The sequence below is a fragment of the Mangifera indica genome, chromosome 7, assembly GCF_011075055.1.
Source record: "Mangifera indica cultivar Alphonso chromosome 7, CATAS_Mindica_2.1, whole genome shotgun sequence".
Classification (NCBI taxonomy): Eukaryota; Viridiplantae; Streptophyta; class Magnoliopsida; order Sapindales; family Anacardiaceae; genus Mangifera; species Mangifera indica.
In genome coordinates, this window is record NC_058143.1 from 4,422,438 (window position 1) to 4,447,803 (window position 25,366).

The 25,366-nt window shown below is 30.5% G+C and overlaps 1 protein-coding gene and 1 pseudogene across 1 annotated transcript; one reads left to right on the top strand and one right to left on the bottom strand.

The window, feature by feature from the left end:
• The first annotated feature begins 1,689 nt into the window (after nucleotides 1-1,689).
• Nucleotides 1,690-3,000, top strand: LOC123220908. The gene has a single exon (XM_044643507.1). It carries the CDS (start codon nucleotides 1,690-1,692, stop codon nucleotides 2,998-3,000), a length of 1,311 nt encoding a protein of 436 aa, XP_044499442.1.
• An 18,288-nt stretch (nucleotides 3,001-21,288) lies between these two features.
• LOC123221386 lies at nucleotides 21,289-24,375 on the bottom strand (annotated as a pseudogene).
• Between the last annotated feature and the right edge of the window lie 991 nt (nucleotides 24,376-25,366).

Sequence of the window (25,366 nt, forward strand, 5' to 3'; positions counted from 1 at the left end):
GGAATCAAGATTTAATATTAAATTACAAGGATTTTGTTATTTGAGATTCACAAAATTATTTAGAGTTGAAGTTATTTTCCAATTAAAAACTTAGGGTTATTTATTTTTCACGTTTGGAAAAGATTTCTTTTCTTATTAGATTATGATTTTGAGTTTGTATCTGTTTAGCACTTGACATGTATCACATAGGCCTTAAGTCATGTTTTGATATAGAAATTGATTCTATGCTGGAAAGAAGAGCAACAACTATCTGCTCAAAGTAATTGTAAACTCTCTTTTAAAATAAAATTAAAAAAAAAAAGAAATACAACCAGAGACCAAGTGTCCACAAAGAATTAAAAAAGAAAAAGAAGGGAGTAAAGTCAATGCCTATTCTAGCTAGTAACCATTCTTCCTTGAACAAAAAAGCCAAAAAACTATTGAATATCTACCCAAAACCCTTCCCACTTCAGATGAATTGTTTAAAAAAAAAATAGATCTAGAAAAACCTAAAAAACTAGAGCTACAAATTAAAAAAAAAAAATGGAAGACCTGACTTCATAAAGCTAAAAAAAGTGAAATTGTTTCAAGAGGTAGTGTCAGTAACATGTAAAATTAAATAGTAGGTTCACTTAATTAACAAATCAATTCAAGCATAAAAGGTAACCAACTCTTCTCCAAGGTTCAAGTAGAAAGGGAAAGCTTTTCTTTTTTTGCAGCTTAGCTTTACATGCATTTTGTTTTCAATCATATAATACTTGGGTCGCATTATATTGTCAAAGTTCCTTTAAAAATTGAGGACTATCAAAGGATACTATGCTGGAAATTTGTAAATTTTATGCTGGAAACTATGCTGGAAATTTGATCACTCTTTTAGCTATCTTCTTGCTAATCCTTTGCCTATTGTCTTGTAATTTGTGCTAGAATCTCTATCTTTTTCTCCTCTTCTACCTTATTTTCTACATCATTGCTTCTTTTTCATAGGAGTTCTAATTTTCTATTATATACTTTATGAATAATAAAGTTTCTCATTTTTTAATTTTTTTTTTTGTTTAATTTCTAAAATGCTTTTGTGAATTCTTATTTACTAAAAGTTTGTTTTGGTAGATGTTATTAATTGTCTAGGTCAAACACATCTTGGCAATCAATAAGTGATGATGCTTTTGTATCACTTGTGTAATTGGATTATTTAATAATGCAAAAACATCTTTCTTAAGGACAAATTATATTGAAACAACTAATATATTGTAATTTATTAACATACTGCACTATTTCCTCTTTTAAATATTGTAATTTATTTGGCCTTATATTAATTGGTAAGTTCTAGCAACACTATCATAACACATCCATCAATAGGGATCCCTTCATATCAAACATAAAAAAACATGACAATTGTTAGATCAATCTTTTTTAATGTCAAATACAACTACTTAGGCTTTTTTGCTCCATTCATATAGTTATATTGCACTAATTAGTTGCTTAGACTTTTTTACTTCATTATGAAAAACATGACAACTGTTGCATTATTAATATTTCATATTCATATTATCATTGTTAGTCAAAACAGGTCAAATACATGCATTCATTCATAAAGGTTTTATTTAATTATTTATCATGACAACTTTTTGCTTCATAGGTTTGAGTTATTTATCATAGGATCATTAAAAGTTAATTTTTTGTGTATTATATATATTTGCAGTTTATTAAGGCATGGATAAAAGAGATAAGAGTTGGATGAATCTTCCTAGATATAGTGATAAATATATGAATGGGGTAAATGATTTTCTTGACAAGGCATTTTCCTTGGCAGCTCATGGGAATGTAATTTTATGCCCATGCAAAAAGTGTCATTTACGTTATTGGTATTGTAGAAACACAGTATATGAACATTTGATTATTGATGGAATAACTCCAGGATATAATGACTGGTATTTTCATGGTGAAGTACTAGATTCAAGTATGAATATAGATGACATGGGCCAATCTGACAAAAGGGATATGGGTGATGATATAGATGGATTGTTGCATGACACTTTTAGGGGTGTAATCAATGAAGATATTCCATGTAACCAAGAATTTAGAGAGGGTCAAACAGATGAGGCTAAGAAATTCTTTAAATTATTGGAGGAAGGGAAAGAAGAGTTATATCTGGGTTGTCAAAATTTTTCAAAGTTATCTTTCACTATTCGCTTATACCTTTTGAAATGCATCCATGGAATCAGTAATGTGGCGATTACTAATATTCTAGAGTTACTTAGAGAGGCATTTCCTCATGCAAAATTGCCTACATCTTTTAATGTAGCTAAGAAAATGGTGAAAGACTTAGGGCTTGAATATCAAAAGATACATGCATGTCCTAATGATTGCATGCTCTTTTGGGATGAGAATGAGACATTAAGCTCATGTAAGGTATGTGGTGCATCTAGATGGAAATCCAATGGAAATGTTGTAGGGAATAGTCAGGAAAGGTTATCTAAAAAAGGGTATCAAATCCCTAAGAAAGTTTTTAGATATTTTCCATTGATTCTTAGGCTTCAACGGTTGTTTATGTGTAAAAAAACTGCTGATTGCATGACATGGCATGAAAAATATCGTACTAAAGATGGAAATTTAAGGCATCCAGCTGATGGTGAAGCTTGGAAGAAATTTGATTCATTGTATCCTCATTTCGCACAAGACCCTAGAAATGTGAGGTTGGGTCTCTCGAGTGATGGATTCAATCCATTTAGAACAATGAGCATTACATATAGCACATGGTCGATCATTTTGATTAATTATAATTTGCCTCAATGGCATTGCATGAAACCAGAATATTTGATTTTGTCATCAATTATTCCAGGACCATCTTCTCCTGGTCAAGATATTGATATCTACATGCAACCGTTTATTAAAGAAATAAGGCTACTTTGGGAAATTGGTGTAGATACTTATGATGCTTCCACTAATCAAACATTTAAAATGCGTGCATGCTTGTTATGGACTGTTAGTGACTTCCCAGCATATGCAATGCTTTCTGGGTGAAGTACCAAGGGAAAATTTGCATGCCCTACATGTCATTATGAGACGAGCTCCCAATATTTGAAACATAGTAGGAAGACTTGCTATATGAGACATCATAAATTCTTGGCTGAGGATCACCCATGGAGACATGATAAGAGATATTTCAATGGTGATGTGGAGTTAGAAAAATCCCCTCCTCCTTTGTCAGGGACTAATGTGTTAGAACTTTTGAATGGTTTTGAGAATATATTTGGGAAGTTAACGAAAAAGGTCAAAATAGCAAGTGAAGTTCCATGGAAAAAAAAGTCTATTTTTTTTCGATTACCATATTGGGAGCATAATTGATGTCGTCACAATCTTGATGTAATGCATATAGAGAAAAACATTTATGATAGTATTCTTGGCACTTTACTAGATATTCCAAGAAAGACAAAGGATCACATAAATGCACGTTATGACTTACAAGACATGGGCATTCGAAGGGAATTGCAACCAACTATAGCAAATGATGGTCGACATGTGTTGTTAGCGAAAGCATGTTTTTCCATGACGACAAAAGAGAAAGAGATTTTTTGTTCTGTTTTGAAGGATGCAAAATTACCGCAAGGTTATGCCTCTAATATTTCACGATGTGTTGATGTTGGTGGGAGAAAGATTTCAGGGTACAAGAGCCATGATGCCCATTTCATCATGCATTACTTGTTACAATGTGCTGTAAGAAAAACACTCCCAAAACATGTTGCAACTGCTTTAATAAGATTAGGTGCTTTTTTTAGAGGTGCATGTAGCAAAGTGGTGAAACCAAAGGATTTAAATTACTTACAATCTGAAATCATTGAAGTATTATGTCTATTAGAAAAGATTTTCCCTCCTAGCTTGTTTGATATTATGGTGCATTTACCTATACATATAGTAGACGAAATTAGGTTTGGTGGGCCGGTTATGTATCGATGGATGTATTTTTGTGAGAGATATCTATGTCATTTGAAGAGATTTGTCAATAATAAGAGTAAACCAGAAGGCTCGATTGCTGAAGGGTACTTAGCAGAAGAATGTTTAACATTTTGCTCTAGATATTTGCATGATGGAGTGAAGAAAAAAGAGAATAGGTATAAGGAGAATCATGATAGTGTCACTTCAATAGAAAATTCATCTTCCATTTTTCCAAGATTAGGACATCCGATTGGGGGGAAACGAAAAAAGAAGGGTGAGGCCATAAATATCAATAAGGAAACCTTACTTCAGGCACATCGATATATCTTATTCAATTGTGAAGATAAGGATGTTGAAAAGTATATTACGTAAGATGATAACCCTTAAACCATATTTTTTTTCCTTATTTAATGCTTTTTGTTTTGTTCTATTATTTATTAACATAATTTTTTTTATCATTTGTAGAGAACATCGAAATTTGATAGAGCGTAATGTTAAAGCTAGTAGATGGGCAAGAGCACAAAATCATAGTCACAATTTTCCAGATTGGTTTCAAAATAAAGTTTCAGAGGCTACTGATATTCCAAATCATATTTTTTGGTTGTCCAAAGGTCCAAACTTAGTGGCAAGGAGGTTTGTTGGATATTTTATCAATGGTTATAAGTTTTACACTAGGACAAGGGATGCTAAATGCAAGACCCAAAATAGTGGAGTTACCTTATCAGCATTGACTCCAAGTTTTGCAAGTTCAAAAGATAAAAATCCAATAATTAGTGATGTTAATTATTATGGTGTAATAGATGACATCATTGAAGTAGATTATTGGGGAGTCTTTAATATTGTTTTGTTCAAATGCACTTGGTTTCAAGAAGAAAAAGATGATTATGGACTTACAAAGGTCAATTTCAAAAAAACATGCTATGCAGATGAGCCTTTTGTAATGGCAACACAAGTTCATCAAGTATTTTATGTTAAAGATCCTATTGAAAAAGATGGGCATTATGTAATGAGAAAGGTTCCACGAGATTTGTATGATCTTGTGGAAGAAAACAATGGCAATCTACAAGAGACATATTGGGGAGAGATTAATGATGATAATTATAACTTGGGTGAAAATAACGTTGAGGTAGATGTCAATTGGTGTAGAAATGATCTACCACATATGGCCGTTGAGATGCTTTCAAATATATCAAGTGAAAACAACATAAACAATGATTCAGATTTTGATGACACTGATTGGGATTGGATGGATGCTACTGGATGATTATGTTTGTTTTTTTGGTAATGATGTCTTCGTTGACTTATTAAAAGTTTAAACAACATTTGTTTATAATTGCCTATTATTTTTTTTTCTATTTGTATAAATTAATTTCTTTGTCTGTTTCTAATTGCCCAATGCATGATTTACTTAATGTTATCTAAATGATACTATTTTTTAGGCATATGAGTACCATTTTTGTAACTTGAGTTTCTTGGTTTTGTAGGCACTTATATTTTGAAGTTGCCCACTGTGAAAAGACTTAAAAGAAAGCTTTATCATTCAAAGGTAATTCTTTCTTATTTTTAATCTTCTTTGTGTTGCACTCATTCTCTTTAATTCATTTGTTGTTAACAACCTGGTATGATTTTTTGATAAATATTTATGGATATAGTGCAATGAAAAAGGAAAAGCAAGAGGCACAAAAAAGAAAATATGTACCAACAGGTGCTATGGCCTCTTATTTGAGAAAAGATAAACAAAAACACCACAAGTCACAACAATCAATTGAAGAGCAACAAGTTTCAATTAGTCTTCGCCAAAAGTGTAAGGAACCACCAGCAGCACTAGTTGGACAATCACAAAAGGCCAAAGGTCAATCAGAAAAAAGCAAGGAACGTCATGAAATTTCAGTTATACAACAACAAATTATGCAGCAACAGTTTGTCAATCACTGTATAAATATACATTCTCAACAAGAGACATATGACTTAGTGGTAGAGCAACAAGTTGAAAAGCATAATCAATTGCCTAAAAGTTCAATTCAGGTATCAATTACATTAGAGTTTGCATAGTGTTTATGTTAGTCTTTCTTGTTTTTTACTGTATGTATCTTTTCTTTGCAATATTGGGTATATAATACTATTTTCTTCCTTTTCTACATATTATATATTGTTGACTGTTTTCTTTAGCTTCTAGCTTCTAGTTATTGTGTTATTTTATTAATCTTTTTTCCATATGCATAAATAAGGAGAGAGAGAAGCAACCAAGTCCAAAGAAGAATGGGCAAAGAATAGCATTATGTCCAGCTGGATCATTGTCAAGTTATTTCAAATTGAAAAGTCGCAAAGAAGTTCAAGGGCAACAATCATGTGAACATCAAGAAAATGAAAAGCATTTAGAGGAAGTGATTAGGGAAGAACCAACTCCTCCTAATTATCATTCTTTTCATAATGAGCATCACCAAGAGAGTATGATGGAGATTAATGAAGGCTACTCCTATGATACTACAATTCAATCTGACGATAATCAAGGTAAATTATCATTGTATATTCTTTATTTTCTACTTCTTAAGTTATAATGAAAAACACTATTGATGCATGTTTTTCCACTTAGTTCCTGTTAAAAAGAAAACTAGGGGTCCAACTCTCATGAAAGAGATCCAACTTAGGAAATTTGAAGATCGCAAGCCAATTATGTTAAATGCTCACAACCAGCCCATAGGCCCTGATGAAGAAACATTAACTGAATTCAGAAATTTTCTTGGTACGGTGGCACGAAATCAACAACTTGCTCCATTAAATCATACTAATTGGTCGAAGATGCCATCAAAGGATCAAATTTGGGAATATGTTAATGTAAGACCTAATAACCTTTTTTTTTCCATTTAATGTTTATGACTTATGTTGTTAATTTTGATACATTTGTTCTTAATATAGAGAATATATATTCTTCCAATAGCAAGTAAGAAATGGGTGATGAATGCAATTGGAGATGCATGGCAAACACACAAATGCAGAGTAAAGAAGACTTACTTTAAAAAATATGCAACTGATGAAGAAAGGATGAAAAACCGTCCACCGGAGATTTCAGAACTAATTTTTAAGGAGCTTCTTCAATATTGGAATGATGAAGATGTGCAGGTCAAATTCTTTTGGACATGTATATAAATGAATATTTATTGAGATGTCATTTCCTAATTTGAGATTTTATGCAGAAAATAGCTAATATCAATATTGAAAATCGCAAAAAACAACATGATATGCACACTACTTGTCCAAAAAGTTTTGCCAGTATCCACCATAATTTGGTAAGTGTTGTAAAATTTGTTATTGATTCACTTGAATTTGAGTTTTAATGTGTTACTTGTAACTTGTTTTTGTTATTACATCTTAGCAAAATTCCAAGGAGAACAAAGAACCTCCTACCAAAGTTGAAATGTATCTAGCTACTCGGAAAAGAAAAGAAGGACGTGCATATCAAGATGATAACAGTATTAGAGAAAAAATAATATGTTTAGCATAAAACAAAATTGTTAGAGCAACCTTTTTTTTTTTTATTTACAAACATAAGTTATTATAACACTTGCAATTTAACTTTTTTATGGTTTATAGGCTCGAATTGAAGAGTTGCAATCCCGAGGAGAAAGTGGTGAAATGTTGGAAGAAGTTATAACTGAATTGGGGCAAGAATGACCTGGTCGTGTGTTATTAATGGGGAGAGGTGTTACACCAATTGACTTGAGAGGAAAAGGACCATCAAAGGATAACTATAAACTTCCAGAGGAGTGCATTGAATCCATAAAATCAACATTGGAAAAAGAAGTAGGGGAGAAGTTAGAAGCAGAAAGGGCAATAATTGCCCAAATGAAAGAAGAATTAGAAGTTGAGAAGGAAAAAATGACTAAAGAAATTACTGAAATGAAAGAAAAGATGGAAGCTGAAAGTGCAACAATGGCACAACAGATCTTGTCGGTGCTTGTGAATCAAATAACACAAGTTAACCCAACTATGAATGTGGATGCACTTGGTTCATTGATTACAAGACTTAATTCACTTCAAGGTGGTTCAACTGTACAAAACAAGAAAAGGTAAAAATGTTATTTTCTTTAAAAGTAAATATTATTTATTTTATAAAATAATTATGATAAACTGGTTTGACAATTATTTAGACACTTTAATATAATTTTTTTTCCAATTGCAATTTAACTTGTTTTTACTAATGGGAAGTTGTAATGTAATTGTTTTTTCCTCAATTTTGTTGGTTGTTGTAGTGGAATTTGACCATAGTGGATCATATTTACAAGCTTTTAGTTTAGATATAAGGTGGGTTATAGATTTTGTGATATGTGAGCATATAATAGTTTGTTAATTTATATTCTAATATTTGGTTAAATAATAATTTAATTGTTTTTTTTTTTTTTTTGTTTAGGGATGGTGATTGATGATGCTGGAAAAAGAGTAAACATTTTATGATTACAGAGGAGGCTTGTGATTTAGGCTTCTTTTGAGGACGTCTTTTATCTAAGGACATAAATTCTCTTTATTGATTATGATGAGATATGTTAAATGTGTTTATGTTAAGTACTTATTATACAAATTTGAATTTCTTGACTTTGAATTAAAAATACTTTTGTTACAATACATGACTTTGTGTTATATCCTTTTATTTCTTATTTGATTACTTAGTTTATTATCTTTAGGTCATATATTATTTATTTAAAATAGGTCCAAAAGAAAAATATATATAAAAATACCATTGCATCATGTACACAAACTGTTGTATTAAATGCATACAGCTAATGCAACAACAAATATATAACAGTTACTTAACCATTAAAATTGTTGTCTTTACAATATTACAAATCGTTGCAATAACTAAATAGTTGTTGCTTAAGCATGGCACAATCTGTTGTCTAAAATATTTGAAACTGTTGCTTAATGGTTTTTAATAATCGTTGCATTAACTTAATAGCCGTTGCTTAAAAACAATATAATCTGTTACTTAAAGTAGCATATAATCGTCACCTAATCTCTTTAATAATTGTTGCTTTAGTAAAATAGTCGTTGCTTAAAAATGACACAATCCGTTGCTTAAAATAACTTATAGCCGTTGTCTAAAGTTCTTTATAATTGTTGCCTTTAGTAATTGAAACTGTTGCATTTGGGACTAAGCAAATCGTTAACTTAAATTGCACCAAAACCGTTGCATTTGAATTATTAATGCAGCGGTTATTTTTACTATTGGCTAAACTAGTATAAACCGTTGCCTTTTATCTAATGCAGCGGAGGCATTTGTGGCGGCTATGATTTCGTTGTCTAAAGTCTAAAGTTACAGTTTTATGGGTTTTTAACAACGAAATTTAATTGTTACATTAGATCTTTTATGGTGTAGTGACGTCGTTTGCTCATTGGTGTCTTAGGTCATCTCTTGTAACACTTAGGGGTCGTTTGGTTAAAGTGTTTTAAAGATTACCTTGGTAATCTATATTTTATTACTTACATTATCTCGTTTGATTTGTTAGTAATAAAAGATTACAGTAAGTTTCTATTACCAATACTGACATGACAAGTAATATATGTGGTAATCTGATTACCGCTTTTACCCTAGGTATTAAAATATTACTAAGTTAATCTTGATTTTATTATAATAATATTATTATTTATTAATTTTTAAGACAAAAATAAATTTATTTTTAATTAATATAACAAATAATAAAAAAATATTTATATTCAAAGGCATTTAAGTAAAATAATTTACTAGTATTTTTTTTATTACTGTTAACCAAACACATTAATTTTTATGTCATCTATTTTTATCAAATTTTATGAAACGTAGTGATAATTTATACCCAATAATTTTCTTAGTAATCTATCTTCAAGGTTATCTCCCCAATTTGATAATAAAACATTACCCAAACCAAACGCCCCCTTATGTGTATCTCTCAAGTGCATAATAGTTATTTTGTATAATTATGATTAATGTACAATTGATTGAATGTTAAACAAATGATAAAATGTGAATTTAGAGTGATAGGCAATTATGCATGAGGTAGCCATGCCTGTGTGTCAGTTGCTATGTCAGTTGGATATGTTCTAATATTTATAAAGCCGTGACGTCTTGTGCTACATTCAGCCCCTTCATTATAAGCATGACTTTGACTTTTCCCAGCGTCCTGACTTGGAACATTGTACATGTTCTGATCAAACCTAGAGAATTTATCACCATCATCCTCCTCTTCATTAACCTCTACTTCATAATCCTCATCCACGACGTTATCATTATTATCATCACCATAATTCCCACCAAACTCTTGGAAACTTTATGGATGATTCTCCCTTTCTTCCTTATGAACATATTCAGCGTGTTGATTGCCCCTTTCATCAATTAGACTTTTGTTAACATAGAGTTTGGTTGATCCTCGTAAACTTCTTGCTTTAACCATGAATAACTTCAGATCATCATCGTCTACCATATCCATTAGACCCTCATCACCTAGGGTAAATATGTGCATATTTGATTGCCTTCGATTGAGTCTTAGACTATAACTTGTTCTCGCAATGAATCCTTCAAAATCAATACTTGTGTTAACACACATCCTTCTCTTACTCTTGTCAACATATCTTGTCACATTATCATCATCTTCAATCCATTGCTCTCCATAAATAATCTTAAATATAGCTTTTTCTATCTTGACTAAAAATAAACCTAAAAACATAAAAACACCTGTGTTTAGGCAAAGTTTATGTGTTGTGAACAGTATTCATTGGTGAACAGTATCTTTTGGAAAAAAATAACTCTAAAATGAAAAATATCACAATTATCTTGCACAAACAACCAATGCTCTTGTACCAAACTGATGCATAACACCATGCATGAGCAATAAATCCAAAAGGGGTGAGCTAGAAAATATTATTCACTCCAAATTGCATTACTTTACAATTTCTTCAAATTAGGCCTTAAATGCAAACCAATGCAGCCAAGCTTCATACACATATATTTATAACACATTAAACTATCATATCATCAAATGATGTATAAATTATGATCAAGGCAAGACAATCAAAAATGGAAGAAGATGGTAGCGGTAATTTTGTAATTTTTATGTAACTCTCTGCTAAGATAAAGAAAACAATACACAGATTGAAATGGCATCAAATTGGAACATAAGCATAGCCAAGGCATAAAGGATAAATCCACCAACCTAGGAACTCCGCCACCACTTCCTAAACACCAGAGGATGGACAAAAGAATTGAGAGGAATAAAAACTACGTTTAAATAGACATAAAAATAAAATTCAAGAGGTTGGCATTAATGCCAACCTGTTCTTCATCTGATTTTTATCTAAACCTGAATTTTTATATTTTTTAACTATCAATACAATATTAAACAATATTATAACAATTTTAAACAATAAACAATATAAAATCACAATATTAAACAGTGTATCAACAAAAAATCACAACAAAAATTATTATTGAGCTACATGGGACTTGGGTAAATTATTATTGAGCTAAGTTCAAGCTTGAGCTTGTTATTGCATAGCTGAATGAGTTTGCGAGCTTACGACTCGGCTAAAATAAAATATCAATACACCTTTAGAAGTTGAAAATATTGTATTTACACCACAAAAATCTTACACCGTGATTTTAAATGTTATTGATAAATATATTAGTTTTGAAGTTTAACAATAATTTGACTAGTTGAGTTAGTTTTGAAGTTTAATGGTAAGTTAGAGCTCGAGTCAAGAACTTCCAAGCTCTAGTTAGACCTAAATGTGATTGAGTAGAGCTTGAACCAATCAATACTTTGTTTGATTGAGTAACTTTGTATTTAATATTTAAGCTTATTTTAAACTTATTCCAATTCAAACGTGAAACAAATTAACAAATACTATTTAAACACAACATCAACATAAGTTAACACTATATTTTTGGGGTCTTACAGGGCTTAGGCTTGAGCAACCTTTGTTCAAGCCTAAGCTTGAGAAATTAATGAATAAATTTTTTTGTTTAGGTAAGCCAAAGACCCAAATTCTATTCTTTCCAAAGAGGATTTTCTTATGAGTTGAACAATTAAGTTTCAAGCTTGCTTGACCCAATCAACGTGCCTAATCATATCAAAAGATAATGATTATAATAATTATTTATCAAAAGATAGTATAATATAAAAAAATTAAGATCAAAATGGTACCATATCAATAGATACAGAGAATGATATATCCAAAAGATACAAATTCCTTATAGGAATATGATCACATAATGCAAAATATGTGACCACAATATTGTGGAAAATCAAACTGAAAAATGTTATTATAAAAAAAAAACAATATTATGTGTACATATTTTTGGTATATAATTTAAGTACATAGACAATATGTCACTATGTAATTGACTATTACTTTATCTTTGATTTATAATTATCAAATCATATAATGACACATTATTTGTATATCTAAATTGTGTATTAAAATATGTATGCATAATTTTATTATAACAAAAGTTCGTGATTTGTTAAACCCATTTACAAAATATAAATAGTTTAAGAGGTCTTGTTTGATATTTGAATTAGTAAAATAGTTCCCATTAGATAGACATAAACATGAAACTAAAATGCTTAAACTAGAACTATTTTCAAACATAAAAGTTTATGGCATAGTCAAATTTGGGGATTGAGTTGCCAAGGAAGCCAATACGATGCCTATTGTTGATATATACAAGTGTATTTTTCTACTAGTTTATTAGATGAAAATATTGAGTCAATAGTCAAAGTAGTTATAATTAACAAGTCTATTTATTATTATAATATTGTAGATGGAACCCCTAGGCGGGATTTGACACCTAAGAAAATTAATTGCATGAAGTTTGATGAGGCATCAACGATAAATAATACAATCAAGGTGGTGTTATAAAAGCGCTTCAAAGTTTTAGAAACGCTCTTATCATAGCAGTCTAGTATCCAAAAAACTTCTTATATAAACACATTCAGACATCTTTTCTAGAATCTCATCTTTGTCTTTGAGGCTTGAGTATATCATCTAATTAAAATATCTTTGAATTGGCTATAGACAGTAAAAAAACAATCTTTCTCTCATCCTTCTTTGAAAGATTTTGTATGGCCGAATTAAATTTAAATATCTTTGAATTAAATTAAAAAATATATTTACAGAATGATAGTTTTTCAAAATATCTTTGTCTCTTCTTTCTTTGAAAGGTGTTATATAGCCTAATTAAATTTGGATTCTCCATTCTTCGAATGAATACAATATTGTCTCTACTTATTAATTTAACTATTAAAACTTAAAAGTGAAAACACAGTGTTGTCAATAAACTTTATAGAGATAAAAAAACCCTAATCTAACCATATAAATTTTCTTCTAAATCAATTCTTATGATTAGAGAAAACTGCGAAACCATGGATATTACAAGAATTGACTATAAACTAAAGAAGACGACCAATATTAATTTAGAATAATACGAAGGCATTATGTAAACAACATTTATATAAATTATGTATAATATTTATATGTAGACAAATATAGCATACATGATAAACCAACTTGGAGTAGAATCTTAAAAATCAAATACATTAACGAAACACTTATTTTAATAGCAAAAGCTGATTGATTGAGCAACTCGGCACCTCAGGCATCACTTTGTTATGGGACATTGATGGGATTATTCGGAACGTTACTATGATTGTCAGGTGGCGAGGGGCTTCCTGGAACACCGATTTTAATAGAGTAATTAATTCCATTAATCATGTGGCTATGTGCTGCTGCCGTCTTCTCTTCTACAAAAATCATCGAAATTATTGGTTTGTTATCAGTTGAATCATTTATCTTGCATAATTATGAATATACTCATGAATTTATTTTACACAAAGAGACATTAATAGAAGGAAATTAATATAATGAAATGGGCTCACTTGTTTGTGGTGATTCCACAAGCGTAAGCATAGACTCACTCACAATGTGCAAATCCATTGTTTTAAATTAAATGAACTAATTAAAGAAAATATATGAATTTGAAGAGAAATATATAAAGAAGATTGACTCACTGGTTTTTGCTGCTTCTGCAAAAGGAAAAATCGTTGAAGAGAAGAGGAGAATTAAAAGCAAGGTTACCAGAAAGTACGCAGATGGGAACTTGCCAGCCATTTTTATTGATTGTGCTTGAGAATATGGTATATTGATTATACAGACATATTTATAGGAAATTAGAGATGTTAAGGTGCCAATTTTCCTGGAAAAAGTTTTTTCTATGCATGTAATTTTGTCGAATCACTTTGAAAGTGTTGTGCGGTGCAATAACTTTGAAAATTATTTCCAATTTTCAATAACTTTGAAAAGTATTTCCAATTTCGTAGTTTAAACTTTAGTAAAATTCCATATTTGAGATTTTCTTTTTCACTTTGATGACTTACTAATTGAAATAATATTTTTTACAAATCAATTTTCTCATATATTACTAGAAAATAAATTAATTAACATAAGAGTCGAAGAGTACATTTTTAAAAATTATTAAGTTAGTGGGGGCTTCAACCCCCACTCAACTCCCTGTGGCTTAGTCTCTGCTAGGGTTAAGAGCAAATTACATGATTGGAGTTGAAATCACTAGGTATCCGATTATAAATTCTGGTTTCTATCTGAATTGACAAATATTGGATATACTTTAGTTGAAATTTTGGCGGAACTAGTAGGGTCTTGGTCTAATTTTAATTCATCTCTCTAAGAAATCAAAGTTGACCCATGAATTCTTGAGTATCCTACACAACGCTATTTTTTTAATTTCTAACTAAACAAAACAATGTGGTTTTGTGGATCACAAAATGATGGTGTTTGATGCGACTACTAAGCCACCATTTTATTGACTGCCATTCAATTATTCCTTCCCCAAATTTTTATGTGACCTATCTTGATATTTTTCTGCCCTAATCTTTCAGTTGTCCTACTGTCTTACCAGTTTTAACACTTTTTTCTTAATCTACCATTAGAATATAAATTGTGTAAAGTGAGACAGACTTTTAAAAAAAAAAAAAAATAGAAATCCGAGAGTCTGTTGTGAGGAACTTCAAGTACTACAAGAGGTATATTTGATTCAGTGTTCTACATTTTCTTTTCGAAAAATTACCGTATTTGCATAACTCATAATACAGATTTCTTAATACTACAGAGAGACCACAGTACAGATCAACATGTTTAAAATTCAATAATATTGGTGGAATTAAACGCCACCAAATAAATATGTGAAAATTCAATGAAAAGATAAACACTAAAACTTGTCAATAGGGTAGAGAATAGTTCTCTATTTGCATATTGTTCACGATAATGACCATAAAGAATTCATCATATATGAATTCCTTGCATGATGTGTACACGCATCTGGGAAATTTCCCATGGAAAATAGAATAAATTTTTATTAGTTCTTATAAATGAATTTCGTTTCCCTTCGTATATAAAAACTCGTTAATGGAAAGTTTTCAATTTCCCTCTAACACGTTAGTGAAAATGGCCCTTTTATTATAAAATTTTAATTACCATTTATAAGGTTTTCATTTTTAGTCACCACAAAAAAAAAAAGGGTAGGGTGGTGGTTAGTTAAAAACGCATTTAATTCGCATATTATTAAACATGTATTTTGCAGGTTTCTATACTGAATGAATATTTTATTATTAAACACGTCGTTTTGATACCTAAGTCTAAAGCATGAAAATATTTTTTAATTTTCAACTAATTGCCATATTGTCATTAAAAAAAACCCATTTTTTTTTTCAAATTTCTAACCTTTTTATTCATCACATCAAGTTCATATTTATAACAGCAGTACACAGTTTTTCACATAATTCTTTTTACACTAGATTGAATTTTTCTTTTTGTCCAGCTCAATTTTTCATCTTCGTTATTCTCCGAATATGTAAACTTTCATTGTCTTTTCCTTTGTTGTTTATAGTTTCGTCATGTTTAAAATTCTTTTAATATTTAATATATGAGTTGATTTGAGGCATCAATCATTCATTAATCTTGTTGTATATTCGCCTAATTTTGCAATGATTAAATATGATGTATTATGTTACATTAGCTTTAATAACTAATTAAATACTCCATATACAAATTTTTATATCTATTTCAACCACGGATTTCATAAAAAGTGTTAAAATTATAATTAATATTGTTGTATTTTTAGAAATATATTATCAAAAATATGCCATATTAAACCCGTATATACGTGTTTTGAATTTTTCCCATATCCGAGTTTTATGACTATTTTCTTACAAACATATTTTTTACTATTCATTGTATCATACCCGTATAATTCTCATACTTGTATTTACTAACTATAGGGAGCCTTTAGTGAGAAAAAATTAATGAGATGATAAATATTTTGTTGTTATAAATACTATATTTATAATTTTAACGACTAATTATGTATATTCTTGTTAAAACTAAACGAATTTATACTTTCAATAACAAAATTTTAAATTTCTTACTATAAAACTTAAAAATTTGTCGTTATTGGTCTTATGGATATATAAAAGACTAGAGATGGACATGAACCGAACTGACCCTGAACATCTCTCTGCTCGAGTTTAACTTGAATAAAAAATAATCTATCTGGAATTCAGCTAAAATTCGTCGAGTTGAAATTAAGGTTTGCTTGAGATTGACTCGAATAAAAATAGTTCGATTTGAATTATGACTCAAATCGATGGCTCGAATGCATTGTTTGAGTTTGTAGCTCATTAACAATGTCGATTTACCTAAATAATAGGCAAAATAATATCGTTTTGTAAATTGGTTTTAGAAACTTTTAGGTTCGTTTAAAAAATTAATAAAAAATCTTAGAAGCATTACATGTTTTGAAAGGTGTTTTCGCTTCAGCAACTTTAAGTTATGCATTCTATCTTTTTAAATTAAGACTCCTAGTTAAAATCCCTTACTTGCATATCATCTTCTTTGTACTTTGATATTGATAGTCGTCTCCTCATTGGTGTCTTAGGTCATCTCTTGTAACACTTAGGGGTCATTTGGTTGGCGTGTTTTAAAGATTACCTTGATAATTTATCTTTTATTACTTACATTACCTTTTTTTGTTTGTCAGTAATAATAGATTATAATAATTTTTTATTACCAATACTGACATGACAGATAATATAGGTGGTAATTTGATTACCATATTTACCTTAGGTATTAAAAGATAGCCAAGTTAATATTCATTTTATTATAATAATATTATTATTTATTAATTTTTAAGGCAAAAATAAATTTATTTTTAATTAATATAACAAATAATAAAAAAATATTTAAAAATAATAATATTCAAGGGCATTTAAGTAAAATAATTTACTAGTATTATTTTATTACTGTTAACCAAACACATTAATTATTTATATCATCCATTTTTACCAAATTTTATGAAACGTAGAAATAATTTATATTCAGTATTTTTGTCAGTAATCTATCTTCAAGGTAATCTCCCTATTTTGGTAATAAAACATTATCCAAACCGAACACCCCCTTATGTGTGTCTCTCAAGCGCATAATAGTCATTTTGTATAATTATGATTAATGTATAATTGATTGAATGTTAAATAAATGATAAAATGTGAATTTAGAGTGATAGACAACCATGCATGAGGTAGCCATGCCTATGTGTCAGTTGCTATGTCAGTTGGATATGCTCCAATATTTATAGAGCCATGACGTCTTGTGCTACATTCAGGCCCTCCATTATAAGCATGACTTTGACTTTTGTCAGCGTCCTGACTTGGAACATCGTACATGTTCTCATCAAACCTAGAGAATTTATCATCATCATCATCCTCCTCATTAACTTCTACTTCATAATCCTCATCCACGTCGTTATGATTATTATCATCACCATAATTCCCACCAAACTCTTGGAAACTTTGTGGATGATTCTCCCTTTCTTCCTTATGAACATCTTTAGCTTGTTGATTACCCTTTTCATCAATTGGACTTTTGTTAACATAGAGTTTGGTTGATCCTCGTAAACTTCTTGCTTTAACCATCAGAAACTTCAGATCATCATCGTCTACAATATCCATTAGACCAACATCACCTAAGGTAAATATGTGCATATTTGATTGCCTTTGATCGAGTCTTAGATGATAACTTATTCTCGTAATGAATCCTTCAAAATCAATACTTGTGTTAACACACATCTGTTAATGTTTTATTTTACCAAGTTTGAATATATATCAAAGATTCGGACCGATTTTCAGTCAAGAATTGCACAAGAACCATATAATAAACCATACACAAATCAACACACCAAATTTGCTTGGTTTGGGTTCAAAAGATTAGAACCCTACATCCAAGGCAGAGGAATCCTCTAGCAAATCCACTAATTAGTAAGAAAAATAGTACAACTTACAGATTAAGAAGCCAGTCTAGTAATATAGACACAAACGGAATCGAATCCAGCCTTGCCGACTCGAGTCCTTTCTAAACTCGAGTACCACAACAACCTTGTACACTGACTCAAGTGTTTAGATAGCTAGATCTAAGAAAATATAGTGGATTCATACATTTCTTATAAACCCTAGCAGAGAAGATATGAGGACCCAGAGAGAAAATAATATTCACGCCAAAGGCAACCTATTTTTCTTCTAAAGAAACAACCAACGTAAAATGCCTTTCCCTCTTTTCTTTCTCAAAACCAACTAATGGTTAATATCCATTAGTTAAAAAACTTAATCAAGCAAAGACAAAACTGCACCTGAACAATAACTATAGCCTAAACTTTTGCTCTTAATTACAAGATTGCCATTAGTTTTATGTCATAGATTCACAACATCCCTATCTTATTCCCATCAACATATCTTGTCACAATATCATCACCTTCAATCCATTGCTCTCCATCAAGAATCTTAAATTTAGCTTTTTCCATCTTAACTAAAAATAAACCTAAAAACATCTGTGTTTTGGCAAAATATATGTGCTGTAAACAGTACTCACTGGTGAACAGTATCTCTCGATAAAAAATAATAACTCCAAAATAAAAAAAATCACAGTTAGCTTGCACAAACAACCAATGCTCTAGTACCAAACTGATGCATAACACCATGCATGAGCAATAAATCCAAAAGGGGTGAGCTAGAAAATATTATTCCCTCCAGATTGCACTACTTTACAATTTCTTCAAATTAGGCCTCAAATGCAAACCAATGTAGCCAAGCTTCATACACATATATTTATAACGCATTAAACTATCATATCATCAAATGATGTACAAATTATGATCAAGGAAAGGCAATAAAAAATGGAAGAAAATGGTAGTGGCAATTTTGTAATTTTTATACAACTCCCTACTAAGATAAAAAAAACAGTACACAGATTGAAATGACATCAAATTGGAACATAAGCATAATCAAGGCATAAAGGATAAATCCACCAACCTAGGAACTCTACCACCACTTCCTAAACAAGAGGATGGATAAAGGAATTGAGAGGAATATAAACTATGTTTAAATAGACATAAAAAAAAAAAATTCAATGGGTAGGCGTTAATACCAACCTGTTCTTCATCTGATTTTTATCTAGACCTGAATTTTTATATTTTTTAACCGTCAATGCAATATTAAACAATATTATAATAACTTTAAACAATAAAACAACATGAAATCACAATATTAAATAGTCTAATAATATAAAATCATAACAAAATTATATTTCACATGAAGTCATAAACATGAATCTACCATACATTATCTGATTTTCAAATGTTCATTAAAAAAACACATTAAAATATGAGCTTGAATCAAGACTGAGTTGAATGTGAATGATTTTGCTGTGAAATCTTTGCAAAGGATGTTAATTCCCTAAGTAAATTGACAATTTTCGTCTCTCCCTTCCTTATGTCAAAGTTGAATTATTTATAATGGTTTTCCCATGGGTTTTATTGTTCAATCACAGGTGTAATCTCTGTTGAAGAAATTTTTTTCATGCTACAGAGATTTCGTCCCTTACTGGAAGGTTAAGGACAAAGAGAGAGATAATATTCTCTTTTTCTGCATAAGTTACATTAACAGGGTATTTAAGGGAAATGAATTACTATTATGGTATTTTTGTTTAGGGTTTTAGATGAATGACATATCTGTACACACGATTAAAAAAAGGGTAAAAAAATTCAATATCCCATTTGTTATTATATTGTTGTAGATGGAGCCCCTTGAATAGATTTGACACCTCAGAAAATTTTTTCCATGAAGTTTGATGAGACATCAAGAATAAAGAATACAATCAGGGTAGGTTATAAAAGAGCTTCAAAGTTTTAGAAACGCTCTTATCATAGCTTTCAAATATCTGAAAAACTTCCTATATAGACACCTTCTTACAACTTCCTTAGAATCTTATCTATCTTTCAGGTCTGAGTATATCCTCTAACAAAAATATCTTTGAATTGGTTATTAACTATGGAAAGACAAACTTTCGCTCGTCTTTCTTTGAATGGTTTTGTATGGCAGAATTAAATTTAAATATCTTAGAATTAAATTTAAAAACATTTGTATAGAATGATAGTTTTTCAAAATATCTTTAACTCATCTTTCTTTGAAAGGTTTTGTATCGCGGAATTAAATTTGGATCTTCCATTCTTTGAATGAATACAATATTGTCATTACTTTTTAATTTAACCATCGAAACGTAATCATGAAAAAGTAGTCTTGTCAATAAACCTCATACATGATACTTTATAGAGAAAAAATACCCACATCTAACAATATAGATTTTCTTTTGAATTGATTCTTATGATAAGAGGAAAATGTGAAACCATAGATATTACATGAATTGTCTATAAACTAAAGAAGACGACCGATATTAATTAAGAAAAATACGAAGACATTACGTGAACAACATTTATATAAATTATGTATAATATTTGTATGTAGACAGAAATAGCACACATGATGAACCGAATACAAGGAAACACTTATTTTAATAACAAAAGCTGATCGATTGAGCAACTCGCCACCTCATGCATCACTTTGTTATGGGTTATTGATAGCACCGAGACCGTGATTGTCAGGTGGTGAGGGGCTTCCTATAACACCGACTTTAATAGAGTAATTCATTCTATTAATCATGTGGCCATGTGCTGCTGCCGTCTTCTCTTCTACAAAAATTATCAAAATTATTGCTTTGTTATCAGTTGAATCATTTATCTTGCATAATTATGAATATACACATGAATTTATTTTATACAAAGAGATATTAATTGATGGAAATTAATATAAACAAATGGGCTCACTTGTTTGTGGTGATTCCAACAAGCGTAAGCGTAGACTCACTCACAATGTACAAATCCATTGTTTTAAATTAATGAACTAATTAAAGAAAATATATGAGTTTGAAGAGAAATATATATAGAAGATTGACTCACTGGTTTTTGCTGCTTCCGCAAACGGAAGAATCGTTGAAGGGAACACTCTCTGGATGAGTTGGGAGAGTTGCCAAAGTATGCAACAAACCAACTCGGTCTTCCTCTGCCTCTCCAAGGCCTATTATTCCTCCCGTTAACAACATTTAAAAGTGACCCCAATATTCAAATTTGCTTTATCAAAGAAAAGATCCAATTTATCATTGAAGAAAAAGAAAGCAGCGAGGTTTTCCAGGAGTCACCCTAGTGTTAAAACAGAAGACATGAAATTGATAAGCCAAAGTACCAAATGACACATGTTCAATTCAACACGATTGTTAAAAAACAAATTAATGATACAGATCATATCTTTTCACGTTAGGAAAACAGCATGGAAAGCCATCATGATGGCAGATTTGAAATAGTAAAAAAAAAAAAGTTTATTTTCTTAATTTTTACATCAAGTGGCAAGTGATGTAAACCCAATTAAGGGAATATAAGAAATTTTATCATACAATAGTGTGGCGCCAATAATTTTAATCGAGGACCTTTTGTCCAAAAAGTTGCCAGGCAAGTCAAACAAGACTGTCCAACATAAACATGGATCTTTCCTTTTTCATTTTTTGCCACTGGTGGACTTTCCTATTCTCCCTATTCAATCCAGATGATACAGCCAGATAAAAAAATCTGTGCATACCAATTTTAAGAAGAAACCAAATTCAACTTTTATTACCAAATCACCTGAACAGACATTAATCCCAGCTTCACGGACATGTTTAAGGGTTTCCAAGCGTTCATCATAACTTCTTGTAGTGATAATATTCGGATAAATATTCTCTGGAGGTATCAAGGTTATGGTTATATGCTGTAAGGCCTGCTTTCTTGAGTTCTAAAGCCTGCTGCTTCTCCAGCATGCCTAATGTACAGCATACCTCCATCCCCATTTCCCTGGTACATGGCAGATTCAGAAGACAGATTTTCCATTAGATGAACATAATAAAAACCCTAACACAGGTTAATTGAAATGTCAGAATTTCACAGCACCAAAAAAATCGAAAGGACATCTGTGCATTATAGTCCTTTCAATTTGGGAAGGAAAAAAAAAAATCATGATCAACAAAATTGACAAAAAAAACTCAATTGAAAATGCAGTAAATATAAATCAGCGGTGCCAGTCCACAGACATTTGCTGAACAGAAAGGATTAACAGCTGCAGAGCATATGTTATAAATTGACTGGAAATACTTGGCAATATTTTTTAGCTCTTTTTTATTATTAACATAGTGAAATTTTCCTCAACACATGGCTTTACGTTATGATCAGAAGTCCTTTCCAAATAGTTCCAAGACAAGAAGAAAATAAACATAAACAAATATGACAATAAGAAGAAAAGAGAACTCATATGGTATGAATACAACCTGCTCACTCGTTTGATAAATTTGTGGTAATGTGTCTCCACAGTATGGTATAATGAACTCATTTATGTTAAAAAAGGTATTCAAGTACAACCAGATCTCAACTTCTTCTTTTACCAAAATAATTTTTTCTTAAATGTTGACTTGTTACCTTATTTCTTTCACATATTCAAGGATGTTGTTGAAATTGGTCTTCCTCCCTATTGTGTCTCTCCATGCAGCACCCGTACAAAAACGTGTACTGCCAGCCTCCTTTGCCTAATAAAAGAAATAAAGATGTTGACACCATAGTTATAGCATTGCATAAAAATATGACACCATGGTTATAGCATTGTGTTACATGTAATACAATATGAATTTACCAATAGTCCATAGATATTTGAAATAAAAACTAACTTGAGACTATAACAAACCAATCAGAGTCATTTTTCAGAAAAATATTCATTTGATCAATTTGTTCAAAACTTACACAGATTGTTTATGTTAGAGTAGAACTGGAATGATTAAATTGCTCTTTCACTGAACTCCATTGACTAATTAAAAAAAGTAATCTCTCTTAATTGATACTGTAAGTAACCAAGATAGCAAATAATTATCACTGTGAGGGGAAAAAAACATAATACGTGCTGACACCTTAATTCAAGATCTCTTAGCAACGCAGCTGGGACACAAAGAGTGACTCAATACAACATAGAATAACATCAATCAATTATATTAAATAGTGTGATAAAAAGTAGTAAAATAAACTTCTTACTTTCTGTGCTGCCTGCATCACAGTTTCCTTAGTCATTAGCTTTTGTGCTTTTACTCCAGTGTTGTATCTTGAGGATTGAGGACAATACGAACAATCCTCACTACAGCCACCGGTCTTGATAGAGAGAAGAGTGCACTGCTGCACCTCCCTGAAGTTATGAGCGTGTCTGTGAACTTGAGCCTAAAATCAGAAACAGCCTCCAATTAACTCAAGAATTTTATAACCACTGTTGCATTGGAAGTCACATCATCAAACAAGAAACATTTTAAGCAAACTAGAAAAATCTTGCACAGAACACCAAACTCATTAAGCTACCACTTGACTCTTAACAATTAGGCGACTTAAAGGTCTATTGGGTGGATTCAAGAGACCAGTAACCCTCGATACCGTAGGCCTTTTTGGAGCTAATTTGCCGTTCATACACGTGGAGACAATGTGTCAGTCCATGGATTTTCCTTCCTATTGATTAATTTTTCTAGAGGGTCCAAGGGCTCTCGCATATAAACACCCACAACCAAAATTAACTTTACCAATTAACCATAATTATCACACTGAGAAGTCTACACAATCTCAGAAACCAATAAAAAGATTAGCACAGATAAATAACGGACTTCCAAACAAGAAACTAAACTATCAAAACACAATTCTAAACATAACCCGCAAAAACTAAAGCTGCAAACAAGAGATTAATAGTTGAAACTAACTCCATGGAAGAGGAGATCGAGAACAGGAGAGTCGTAAATGGACTTGATCTCATCTTTGGACCAGTCGTGTCTAGGGCCTTCTCTGATAGTTCTCTCAGATTCAACTGCAGCCGCTGAATAACACAAACGGGAAGAATGAAATGGGAATAATTTGGACGGTCTTAAGCTTCGTTGAGAAGTTAAAATGGAGCGAATCTGCAGCATTTTTGTTGGTTTAGTTTGAGAATTTTGTCGATGAAAACTGGGAACAAGAGAAGAAAGTTGAAGAGTAAAACTCAACTGCTTTCGCCACCAACCTTAGAGATTTATAGCCGCCAAAAGACTATTTCCATTCCAGGATTTGCTAAATGAAAATTTTCCACTTTTTAACTTTCAAGATTCCCGAATGTCGTCTTCGCGAAAGAAAATGCCCATGGCATGGCTATTTTATTTTTTCCTTTTATGTTTGAATTCAATTATAATTTTTTAAAATATTATAGGTGTTATATAAAATTTTTAAGAATTTTTAAAATCAGAAAAAGTTCAAAAGTATTTTAAAATTTTAATATTTTTCAAATAATTTTAAAAATAATAATTATATTTTAAAAAAATTAAACAAAAATAATATTTTTAAATTAGTTAGAGTTTTAATAATTTTAAGAGTCTATTAAATAAATATTTAAATTAATAAGTTTATTTTAATAATTTGGTATTTAAATAAGTGTTAATGTGATTTTTGTAATTTTAATTAAAAGGTGAAATAATCAATTTTTAGTAAAATAAAATAGAATTTACTATCGTAAATAAATGATGGGTGAGAATTTTACTATTTAAAACTTAAAATGTGAAAATTATTTTGGGCAAGAAATAGTCATTTGGCCTTAGTAAATTTTCCCCCTTTTGTTTGAAGAAATTTATAGCCCTACTCGTCCAGTAAAATCAGGAAAGAGGTCATTTTAATCCCAAAGATCAAACAAGGTGGTTAAATTTTGTTAAATGATGCAAGGTAATTTAGTCATTCTATACAGAGAGCTTAATAATGTATCCATAATTATTTGTATATGATAGATACAAAACATGTAAAAAATTATACATATTCTAATATGTGTCGAAAATTAGCATAGTACGATGAATATATTGTACAATACAATATATCTCATCAATATAGGTTGATACACTTTTTTAGAAAAATACTGATGTAATAAGGGTGTATATGAGAAATTATAAAATTTTAGAGATGTTTTTA